Genomic DNA, 12,818 nt, shown 5'->3' with positions numbered 1-12,818 from the left:
GCCAGGGAGGCTGTATCTCCGAGAGCGACCTCATGGCTCTCCTGCAGAAGGCTTTGCTGGTACTTGCGGGTGGCTGCGCAGGCCATCCTGATGCAGCTGCTTATACTATGGAGAAGGGCACAGAAAGCTGGCAGCCTGAGAGAGGAGGACCCGCAGCAGGATTCTGAGTGACGAAGGGAGATTAGAGCTTAGGAGGATGAAAAGAAGGTCTGGGGCCTTGTGGGCCTGGACTTGTACCCCAGTTGTTAATGATGAGTACCTTAAGCTGGTGCCCTGACAAGTTCTGATAAGGCCATAGGAGTCCTATAAGACAGAGCAAGAAGAAAGAAAGAGCCTTGAGACCTTAATCTACCCTCCTTCAAGGCCTTTCTTCATCCCCAAAGCTTGCCCTGAGTGTCCTTCCCCAAAAGTAAGCTGAGGAGCAGTGCGGCCCCGCTGGGTCTCTGTGCCCTTCCTGTGACCACTGTGCTTGGTGCAAGGACTCTGCTGCATTCCATCCCTGTCCCCATTGCTAGCACTCCCTTCTTACTCAGAAGAGAACATTGGAATCTCAAGGAGAAAGAATCCAAAAACTTCATTCTAGTCTGATGCTCCACAGATGAAGCCATCATTTGTAGAATAAATGCTCAATGGCATAAGACCAGAGGGGCTGAGAAAAGAGTATCTGCCCCTTGACTCATTCCAGGAAATGCTACTCTCCACCCTCAGACTGGATTTTCTTAGGGGAAAACATCAATAAAAGGTTATCCATCTTGAAAAATGAGAGGAGCTCACTTCTGTTTCATTGCAAAAGGAATGATCCGGCCGGGCCAAGAATATTAATGAAAACACTAGAGTTGTGTCGCCTACAGTGACCCTGAAACCCCTTCAAATACCTCCTGGTACCTCGCCTCTTATCAAAAATGAATGAAATGCTCAGAGACAACCAAAATAACAAGCCAGGCATTAGACACAACCTTTCTAAATCACAACATGAAATTCCAGAGGTGTAAGAAATCCTGTGGCGCCTGCCTTGGGATTCTGGGTCCATGTGAGCATGACTGGGTGGTATCCGTACCACTCCAGAGCCGCTGGTGGCTGGGAACTTGGTGGAGGATGAGATTGTAGAAGCAAAAGGAGGGAAAGGTAGGACCAAGTTTTAAACTGACTTTGCTGTCTGGGAGGGGCTTGGGCTGGAGATGTGGTGCTCAGGGAAGGGAGCTGGAGTCTATAGGCTCTGAGAGTGATTTATGGTACATCAGCTAAGCAGGCCTTTCTGTTTATTTAGCCACATGGGGTTTTAGCACCTATGGTTTCCAGCCAACTCTGTGAATAGGTTATTTTTCTTACTTGTGGACTTTGCATTTTTTCACAGGAGGGGCTAAGTGGCCCCTGGAGGATCATTTTTCCAAGCACCATTTGCTGGGCTGGCCCTGCCCTTCCACTATGGGTTTTCCATTACCCCTGTCATCGAGTGCCACTTGGCCAGAGCCAATTCCCAAACATCAATATCCATGTGACTTAGAGTCATCATCACCAAGGGACCCAGAGAAACCCTAAAGAGAAGGGGAACCTGAGAAGCCAGCTGTGCTGGTTTAAGAGACCCTGTTTCCAAATAAAAATATAAAAATGGGTCTGGGAGTGTAGCCCAGAGGTAGAAGGGTTTCTAGGAACCCCAGTACCACAAAATGAATAAATAAATAAATAAATAAATAAATAAAGTAGTAGTGTATATAAAGGGTTTAACTCAGTGCCAGAATAAGTTGATAAGCAATAGCTGCTACTATGATTAGCTGGCCTCAGGGGGCAGTGTCCTCAGTACTATAGGGTTAATGTGGTCTCCCTGACCTATCCCTGTAAATGGCTGCAGTGGCAGACCAAAGGCAGGGTAATGGGAGCAGTCTGCCCCCAGTGCAGGTGAGCCAAAAATATACGTAACTAAGAGTTACTCTGCTTTTTGTAATCATCGTTGCAGAAATTCAAAATGATATCTGTGATAAAATATTCCTTCCTGCTGGGGTGGACCACACCACCACCACCCTCCTCCACTGCCTGAAAATCGGCTCCTTCCTTGGAGGTCCCTCGTGTGACTCCCATTACTCCCTCATCCCAGCAAAAGTTGTGGCTGGCCTGGGACCCTGGACAAAGCCCTCAGTTAGCGTGTGCTCCTGCTTTCTCACTGACGATTAAGTGGTGGTACTAAACAATTCCCAGGCCCTTCTCACGCTAATGTCCCACAATCTTACAATTATAGTGCCAGCTGCTCTTTCCACACTTCGGGGGTCTGACCAAAGCTTAGCTTCCCAAGTCTCAGAGGAACCTGAGCACTGAGAAGTCAAAGGCTGGGTCTCGGGCAAGACTGCTTGGGGCTTTCAGGTTCTCCTCTGTACCACGCACCTGTTTCTGCAGTACACTTAGCCACACCTAACCTGCTGTGTCTCCAGGGCCCCATCTTCAGGGAAAACTAACACCCACATCCTGATGCTGGCTAAGAGCGTCTCCCCTGCCCTCACTCCACGGTGTTTGCAGTTGGCCCTGTAAACAGGGCGTGGTGTCGGGATAAAGTGTCACAGGCGAAGAGGCATAAGGAAAAATTACTATCTAACCAGCCTGTTTAAATAGTTTCTCTTTGCAGAACCTAAAATGGCCATGCAAGGCTCACTGCGGTCTGAAGCAGTGACCACCTCCTTCCCACACAGGCAGCTGCTGAGCTCCTGAAGGCTGGAGAGGAGCAAGATATAAATGCTACATACGATACCTCTTGTGGGATGGACCATCCCAATATGGCACATACACACTTTTCTTAACTTTTTCCCCAAAACATCACTGACTCATATCCGCTCGAATGTTAGAAAAGTTCTGTCTCTATTGCCTTGTGCCCTGAAGCCAGCAGAGATGACCCTTCCTCCAGAAAGAATGGGAAATGCTTCCTAGTGGTTTCTCGGTGAAAAGTACAAGTACCGAGAAATGGCAAGCTGTCTTCTTTCTAGTTTTTCTCAGTAGCTTTGTTGAGCTTGACCTGAGAGGCTCTGTAAGGAATAGGAGCTAGAATATTAAAATGTAGGCACGAAAGGAAGAGAAGGCACAGAATGGGGAGATGGAAGAGGCACTGTTTTATTTGCCCAACTAAAGTGTCATAACTTCACACTTTACCCCAAAACACTAATGTTCATGTGTGTGAATAAGGTGTGTCTCCCCTGTCTGCTTCCAGAGTCATTTTACAGACAAAAAATCGAGGTCTCTGAGATGAGAGCTGAGACCATCGCTGACTTCCAGCCAACTGGAGTAAGCCAATTATAATACCTGAGCAGGACCTCTGATCTCAGCTTTTGAGTAGCATAAGCCACAAGAAAAATAGTGGGAAATGTGGCTTTTGCTATCAAACACTCAAAAGCATATAAACTCACCTCCAGACAAAATTTTGGCCAGTCCAGCAAGTTCCTGAGTTTTAACAATACAGTCAGCTCACACCTTCCAGCCCACTACTGGGACCTTCGAGTTCCAAGTAGACAGTGTGAGGTGAAGGAGCTGAGTTAAAACAAAGTAAAAATGGGCCATGATGAGGCCAGGCTTTCTGGGGCCTCCAAACATGATTCCTGCTCCTCTCTGCAAAGAGAAAACTAGAGAGGAACTAAACCTTTTTTGTCATGGAAAAAGCTATGGGGGTAACCACCCAGCCTAGCCCCTGCTCGATCCTATGGGCTGTGATCGACCAAGGCACCTGCATGAGATAGACAGGTGGGCATATACTCAGAAGACCAGTTACAGAAATAAATATCCAGGGTTTGTTTTTATATAGATATTTAAGACGCATACAAGCCCAGACCCGTCCCCAACTGCTAACGTTAGTGAATTACTCATTCTTCCTTCCAATCACGTCATGTTGGAGATTCCAGGTGGCTGTGGGGTATTTGCTTACAACGGCTACCGCTGGTTTCCTTGTGGGCTGTTTATTTTTCCAGGCCTCAGGTCATTACATCAGCCCGTGGTTTCTAGGCAGGCCAAAAGCGCAGGCTTGGGGGGCGGGTGGGGGATCCAGTACAGAGGCACAGTCGCCTCAGTGACCCCAAACCCATAGCAGCTATCCCAGCATGAAGTTCCTGGGCAAGAAAAGAGCAACCCAGAATGTGGCCCAGGGGACCAAAGCAGGCCCAGAAGAACTACGTTCTGACCCTGGCAGATAAGGGCAGGGATTCATTATAATAAACATGGCTTATCTGTGACATGTACAGTGTCTTAGGCAAACACAGATATGTTCTGGTAAGAGGAGTCCTATTCTATGGCAAAACTTTTAAGAAACATACTTCTTATAAGCAACACATCTCTTGTGTCTCTGTTGGTGTTTTTATCTCTGGGGATCAGAGTTCCCATGAATTATTTTATTCTCTAATGCACAGAGAGAAACTCTGCTGGGCAAAGAAGGAGAATCATGGGCTTTTAGATTTAACTCATAAAACCAGGTCCTAGGGCCTTCATGAAGTCCTTGATCAGATCATGAAATATCTGAAAATTTGTTTAGAAAAGACAAGGAATAAAGAAAGAAAGAGATGAGACACAGAGAAGGAAGTCAAACAGTTTCATAAGTGGCTATGAGTTAACCCCAGGGCAGAGGGAAATGGGCCATGGGCTTCTGGAGCATTACTAGAGTTCACGAAGAGAAAAAGGATGGTGCACATAGCCCTATTTCCTGAGAGGCTGTACCATCCCAGAGAAGGAAGCACACACTTTGTCATATGGAAACCATATGACAAAGACACATAATCCATATAGAACCTTAAAAAGTATCTACACACAGTCTAATTAGAAACTGTGAGATATGAGATGCAGAACTGAGTGACGCCTAACTCTTGTCCTTGATTTCATGTTCTTTAAACTCATGTTTAAAGAGTTTTAAAAATATTTGAAACTCTACATACCTTAAAAAAATACCTTGGTAGCTAACTCCAAATACAAAACAAAAGCTCAGCAAGAGTTCCCATTTCCTTAGAAAAGCAACTCAGGAGCTCTGGCCAGCGCTCATCTGCCAGCAGAGGTTGTTTCTAAGTTCCAGGGTGTTAGCGGGCCTGATCCATCTTCTTCCTGAATGTTGAAGGAATCTGTGGTGCCATGGAGGGCAATGGAGAAGAGGAGTGACTGAGAATGGAAGAGAGGACCCAAGAGCAACTCTCTTGATGATGATCCTGCCAAAAGCTCCAAAGGCAAGCTGGCCATGGCGACCCCAAGACAAAGCCTTAAAAACAAGGACCAAAACTTCCAGGAGGAGAGGAGACTGGAGACGTCTGCAAGCATGTGTGTCATGTTATTGCACAACTCAGCTGCCCGGTGGAACTGTTCCAACATCAGCAGTTCCCAGGCCAGAACACAGACCTGGCGTCACAGGGTCTGAGTGTGAAAAAAGGAGGCTTGGGGTGTAAAATGAACTGGGATGGCCCTTTTTTTTTCCTTTGAGAGATGGCTAAGAAGAAGTGTTCTCACCCCGACAGGCTTCGTAGAATCCATTCCAACCACCCCTTGCATGCGACTCAAGATCACCTGAATCCAGAATTTCTACCAAACTCTAATGGAAAATGGTCTTGGGTGTCTGACCTCGAGTTTCCAGTCCTTACCAGAGCCAGCTGCCCCAACACAAGTTATCACCCAACTATGCCTGACTTCTCTTAAAACCAAATGCGGCCACGCATCAGAAGAGGCTAGCACCATACATAAAAACATACCAGCAGAGTAGCTGTTGTTGTTATTTTTTAAAATCATTTATGGTACATTACTATGTGTCAGGCATTTTATACTTGCTGTGAAATCCTCACAAAAATCCTACAAGGCATTAACTTTGTTTTACATATAAGGAAACCAAGACTCAGGGAAGCTGATTAACTTTTCTAAGCTCACCAAGCCTCCCATTGGGGGCCTAGCATTGGAAGCCAGGTCTACAGGTTTGTCTGATTCCAAAGCCCGTGCTTTGATTATTACATGGTATATCTCTACTGAATGCAAAATATTCCCTTACGCCACTACTTACTAAAACCAAACCTCAGGATGCTTCCTTGGCAACACATTGGAAGAGCATGCACTAGCACAGGATGGTAAAGCTTAAAACTGGATCATGTGAGCTGATGAAGAGCCTTGAAGATTGCCTGTGCTGATGCAGGCTCACCCAGGCACATCAGGAAACACTTCAGGAGCCACAGCCCCTGTTTCTTCTTGGTCTATGAAGGGGCCAAAAATCTGGAGACACCCCATACACACACTTCCTTCTGATGCTTCCCTCAATCATCTACAGTGGGGCCAGAAAACTTTCTCTGTAAAAAGGACATATAGCAAATATTTTAGGTTTGCAAAATTACACAGCTACTCAAGCCTGCTCTTGTCACAAGAAAATAGACATAGACAATACACCAATAAATCAGAGTGGCTGTGATCCAGTAAAACTTTATTTGCAAAGACAGTCAGATGGCCCTTTGCCAGCCTCTGCTAACACCTTTGTGAACTGTGTCTTTACATATAATTACAATAAAAAAGATTTATAGGCTCTCAGTATGGACAGTAGATCATGATGGACAATGTCCCAGTTTATTTATTAGGAGATTGCTAAGATATCATTACCTAATAATTAATCATGGTCTTGGTCTTGCAGAGAATTATTACCTCTCCCACAACTATCCTGTCCTATACACTAATGTGACAGATACAGCTAGAGCCAAACAGAAAAAAATAAAGCTGTCTGGGTCATTCCAACAAGAAGAAGATAGTCATACGTGTCTGGAAACCATTTCTCAACATGATTCTATACTCAGCCAATAGGGAACTACATAGGCAAAGTGGGTTGGAAAGTAGAACTTGATCATCAACACTTTATCACCTTCAGAGAATACAGCACTAGAAAACAGACGCTCTAATGCTAAGGAAAACTAGTTTTCTGTAGTCCAATCAGTTATTGACTATGACTCAGAACAAGTTACTTTCCCTTTCTCTCTCTCTCTCTCTCTCTCTCTCTCTCTCTCTCTCTCTCTCTCTCTCTCTCTCCCCCCTATTCTTACTCTCTCCTTTCCTCCTTCCCTCCTCCAGCTCTTTGTTTATAAGATGGGGCAATAACTATATTGTCTTCTCAAGTTATGGTGAAATGAGCTTGAATGAGACAAGACGTAGCAAGATTAGTTAACATGACAGTGCTAGTCTAATTTTACTCATGACGATGATTACAACAATGATCTTCTCTCCTCCATCTTCCCCAAAGCAATGAACTACACTGAGATAGGTTCTATAATAGACAGACTAGGTAAGAAATAAAAACCCTTGTGCTCACAAAGTTTATGACCTAGGCAGAGAAATCAACCACTGATAGATGGGAAAGAAATTCATAAAAGCAGTTTCTAAATGTCAAGTGTGGGGAGGGGGGGATACTGTGTAATCCTGAAAGCTGGGCCTCCATCTACCACTTGGTCAAAGAATGATACTTAATCCTCTCAGTGGTGCCTTGCAGACTTTCTAGAATGTCAGAAACTAGGGGGACCATTTGCAAACATTACTTCCAGAACCAGGTACCACAGGCTCCAACCCTCCTTTTCTTTGACATGCCTTACCTATCTAACAGTGAGGAGGCAGTGGGGGTTAGGTCCCTAGAAAAAGCCTGCCTGGCAGAAGCTTTATTTAGGGTGACAATAAAGTTTATTTCCTGATGGAAGAACTCTCACAATAAACACTATCATTAACATTCTCACAATTGCTACCAATAATAATGATAATCATAAACAGGTATACTTAAAATATATCATACACTTACTAGTTATCACTCAGCCAGGCATCAAATACCATAAAGACATTGGTTTAGTAATCCTTTAACCAGTCTTTTGAGGAACAGATCATGGCCCTAGTCTACAGATGAGAACTGAGGCCCACGGGAATTATTTGAGTTGACTGGGGTCATTTGCTAAGTGCTGATTCCAAAGCCTGTGCTTTAATCACTCCACTGGTATGTCAAGGACTCTGGTCTCCATCCCATATGGAACAATGAATCAGACCTATAGAGAAGTAGTGACCAGCCCAAGTCAAAGCGAAAATCAATGGATGCCTCTTGGGTTCACTTCTGGGTCTCCATCACTAGCTGCACTCTGGCCTCCACACTGCCACCTGCAGGGCAGAGTTGGCACACAGATAAACCCAAGGGGGCTGAGATGGCATACTCATTGATCAACTGCCATTAAAACTCTGCCTCATGCTTCAAAGACCTGTATCTTTTATTCATGGTTCTCTCTACCTATACAGAAAAGGTGATACAGCTAAATTCAACAACCACATATAAATCATGCAAAGTAGTATTGCTCACAGTGAAGAAGTCTAAACCTGAAAGAGGAACAATCCTTCCTGGAAGAGAAACAGATTGGTTGGTAAAAATATTTTTGTGTTGATGAACATTTAGTCTTCACTGATGGCAAATCAACTTTATTGACTTTGGTCTTTATCAATGGAAAGTAAATTCTACAAATAAATCCTACAAATCTGATAGTTTCAAACACTATCAGCTTTTTACAAAGGGTTTAGATGGTGTTAAAACCTGATGATTCATAAGACTTGAAAGATGTGCCCAGAAAAGACATGATTGTAAGAAGCTTTTAAAGCCTTCAAAACACATAGAACAGTCTCTTCAGGCTCAAAGTTCGATTTCTTTATGCCCAGTCTATTTCCAAATTCTTCTGCACAGCATGTAGAAAGTCAATCAAAATGTCAAAATATACAGTCAAAAATTTTTAGCTAATGGGTCAACTACTCATGAAATATCATCCCTGAGATGATAATTGAAGAAGATTAAGGTTGTAAGGGATGAACTCGTCCAATTTCCTTATTTTATAGCTGTAGAAATTGCAGACCAGACAAATTAAATAACTTTCCCAAACCCACTACAAACTACAGTATATAGTCGTGAAACAACCAGGGACTGATGGGGTGTTCATACAATCTAGAGGAGGTTTATTTACCTGAATTTCTTATATTGGTGTTGTTCATTTTGGAGTCCTTGATTACCAAGTGCTTAATCCACAGGGTGGGAGCTGTAATTTCTGAAAAAAAGATTTAAAGAGAGAGAATCTGAGCAAGAAGTATGTGACATGGAATATAACTACAGACTTTTGAAAGGCTTTTGTAAGAAGCCTAAGGCATCGAAGCTTCAGCTGGCTCCCTCACGACATACCCACCTTGTTCCAATGCCCTCTCCCTTCCTCCATACGGAAGCCCTCTTCCTCCCCCAGTTCATAAAAGCCAGCCAGTGCATCCTGTGCTGGGAGGCAGAGTGGTCAGAGTCTAGAGGCACTGAGCCACTCCATCCAGGAATAAAAATATTATCCCAGAAGGTAAGGAACACAGTCCATGCCAAGTCCCTCTCAGCTGCTTCCCTGGGAGAAGATTTAAAGGGGATAAATCAACAAATGAACGCCAAGCCAACCACAGAGACCATTTTAAAGGAAACAGCTGAGCCACAGCAGATTCAGCTTGCTGAGACTCTGCTGTACATGGGGGAGGAGAGTGAATCTAATATGAGCTCCAACCCCCTTCCTCACAGGCTCCCTGAGCAGAGGCTGAGAACCTTCATCCAGAATGCTCCAGGGTCCCCCAAGCTCCCAGACTCATGGAACCCAGGGGAGGGGAGGCATGGGAACCCTGGGTGACTCTGAACATACTATGGAGTGGCAAGATCTTCACTGAGGGTACTGGGGAGGTCTCCTGAGAGGACAGAATACGCATCTTCCACCCAACCCTCTAGGATCTAGGCTTGCCAATGTCTAGAACCTTTGTGAGTCATGGAGACATTTGAATTATTAGGCATGAACCCTCTTGTGTGCCACAAAATGAACCAGCTGCAGAGGCTATCTCACCTTCTCCCTAGAGCTGAGCCCCGGCTAGGAACATCCCCAGCCCAACTAGTGGAATTGTTTCTTTTTATTTCTCTGTGCCATTGTTCAGTCTCGTGATCCAGGCCTGGACAGTGTGGGTGGAGAGCTGCCGAAAGCTTGCTTCATATTGCACTGAAGACTGAATCTCATGGTCAGACTTTCTAGAAAGCTCATTCTGCCAAACTTCTCACTCCTGTTCATGGGACTCTGGGGTACTCAGTAAAGTACTGAAGCCTATAGACCTTGAGTGGCTCCAATTTGAATGGAGGCCAGACTTCTGCCCCCAGTCCTCTTCTACCTATTCCTCACACCTCCAGGGACTTCCAGACCTAGGTTGTCACCAGCCTTGTCTTAGAAATCCTCTTCCCCTAATGCCTTCACTCAGCTCTCCAAGGCCCTACAACCCAGACAAACCAGCCCCAGTCACAGCCTCTTTCGTGATACCTCCTTCACTATGTCTGCCTTCATCATATTTCCTCCCTGTTGGTGGAAGTCTCTCAGTCTGGAAGGCCCCAATTCTTCCCCTCCAATAGCAAAATCCAGCTCAAAACATATCTTTTTACAGAAACTTTCCTCAGATCACTATACCCTCTACCTCCCAGAAATGTCTATTGTAATAAATATCAAGGCCATAGGATTTCACACAAAACTCTCTAGCGGTTGCAGCTATCTTGAGAGCAAAGGCTGATGTTCGCATGCTCCCCTCTCAATCTCCTGGGGGTCTTGCACCATGCCAGGCACAAAGTGGGCACTTGTAAGTACTGACGGGACACTGCCAACTTGACTCTTTCTCAGCCATAATTTCCTGGGCTTGGCTGCTCGGAGAGTCTGTGCAGGCTGTTTTTGTTGGACATCAGGAGACAGGCAGGAAGCCTGGGAGAGAACAGAGCCTTTCCAGAAGTGGAGAACGTACCAATTCCTTGGAGGATTTGCATTTTTAAAAAGGTTAAAACACCCAGCTTACACTGAGGGAAATTGAAATTAAAAAAGAAAATAATAATAATGAAGTTTAAACAAACATTGAAAGTTAAGACCTTTCCCAAACCTGGAAATGGTAGGAGGACAAGAGTTGGAAGTAACACAAGGACTTACCATCTCCATCAAACACGGGCTGTGTCTCCATCGTGGGTGTCGGCTTAGATCCGTCATCTGAATTCAGTGTTAAAAAGAAGCGAAAAGAGACTACCATTATTGAGGTAAATACTATCTACTCTCCAGCACTGTTGAATGGTTGGGGTTTGTACATGGCCCGGCCAAGTCCCAGAGAAGAGACCAAAGAAAAAAAGGAAGAAGGAAAGACCAAGAAGAAAAGGAGAATTAGAGAGATAACAATAGTAAAAACAAATCCAGGCGTGTGCTCACCATCCCAGACATGTACAAAGGAAGTAGGTCTCATGGCTTTGGAGGACCCTTTCTCAGAAATCTGAGGATACTCATATGACTCTGCCATCATCTGCCATTCCCATAAGAGAGCTGGGAAGAGTTATCTGCCCCCAGTAACCCTGAGCTTTGGCCAGGCATAGCAGGATATCAAATTCATATCAAATTCTGGTATCCCCAGTTTCATCTTATAAAAGAGGACAGCTCAGACCTTTTATAGTGGCCCTGATTTAAAAACTGAAGGAAAACAAGAGGCTTGAATGCCATTTCTTCCAAACTACTAGCTGTTTCTCCATTCCTACCAAAAAAAAAAAAAAATATATATATATATATATATATATATATATATATATATATATGATAAGGTAGGAAAAATCACTCTTCCTGGCATGCTAAAGAGAATCAAGAATCCTTAGAACCTTTTTGGCTATGAAACATCATGCTCTGCAATTTCCAGCATGCACTGCAGTTCCCAAGTGGGGGCAAACAAAATTAAGAGACAACCTGGGAAATTGCAGAAATCACCCTAGTCTTCCTTTGAAATTTCTAACATTACTGCCAGGAGCAGGAAGTTACCAGCAGCAAAGTGCTAATGCTTGTCATTCTAGTTGTACCCACAGCTCTTTGTATAGAACAAGAAACTCTGCAGGTCGAGAGTTAGTGCCGACTTTGTTTATTTACCTCCCAGGACTCTGAGTTACTTTCTTCAGGGTCTCAAAATCTTTAGCTTAGAGAAATTTTTTCAACCTTTTTTTCCCATTATTGCCCATCTAAAGAATATTTTTAGACAATTTTCTCCTAATCACCTTCTATTGAAATTTTAATAATACAGATATACTATATATCTGTTCATACAATATACGTATATATGTGTGTATGTGTGTGTATACATCTGTTCAGGTAATATATGTGTTATACATATGTATATATTTGTGCTTTATATGTAAAAAGACAAAGTATTTTTACTCCCACCTACCCCCTAAGAAACAATTTCATCCTTTGGTGACAGATGAAAACAGGTATCTGCCTATCTTAACATAGTTTAGAGATTTCTCAATACTATTGTCTCCAACGTCTTAATGATTACTCCAACTCAAAACCCCTACCCTAGAGGTTGTTCAGAATGGAATACTATATTCTTTGAGCATTAACTATTATTTAAAAGACTGTAAATTCTCAGATCGCCTGTGAGACGCCAGTCAGATCACCAATAATAATAACCCTCTACCATCTGGAGCTCCCAGTATCTTTGGACGACTTCCTTGTATCTTCTTAGGGGTGATAGAGAGAATACAGAATCCTGATCTCTTTCATGGGCCAACATCTCACCCTTGGAATCTTGAGTTTCGAGAGTTATGGAAACCCCACGCCCTCACTGAAGGCTGAGGCCAGCAATCTGACAGTTGTGTGACACCTGACCCTATGCTGACGCCAAGACCCAGGTCTTACAGGGGCCGAAGTGATCCCGAATTGACAGTGACCCCAAGGAATGAGGTGGCTCAGGAGAGGAGTAACTATGCAGGACATCTTATGTACCTCCAACTGGATCCCAAACAGGTGTCCTTTGGTGCCCAACTG

At 44.1% G+C, this 12,818-nt stretch overlaps 1 protein-coding gene across 1 annotated transcript in view; it reads right to left on the bottom strand.

The window, feature by feature from the left end:
• SMOC1 (SPARC related modular calcium binding 1) overlaps positions 1-12,818 on the bottom strand; it is a gene marked incomplete at both ends in the record, with an annotated part of 153,544 nt that overhangs the window by 25,513 nt on the left and 115,213 nt on the right. The window contains 2 exons of the mRNA XM_080707170.1: positions 8,949-9,029; positions 10,953-11,009. Of these exons, the coding sequence (XP_080563296.1) occupies positions 8,949-9,029; positions 10,953-11,009 (138 nt within the window). The remainder of the gene's footprint in view (positions 1-8,948; positions 9,030-10,952; positions 11,010-12,818) is intronic.

The sequence above is a fragment of the Muscardinus avellanarius genome (assembly GCF_963383645.1).
Source record: "Muscardinus avellanarius genome assembly, chromosome: 12".
Lineage (NCBI taxonomy): Eukaryota > Metazoa > Chordata > Mammalia > Rodentia > Gliridae > Muscardinus > Muscardinus avellanarius.
Note: the sequence above shows the minus strand (reverse complement) of the source record. Positions and strands in the feature narration are given on the sequence as shown.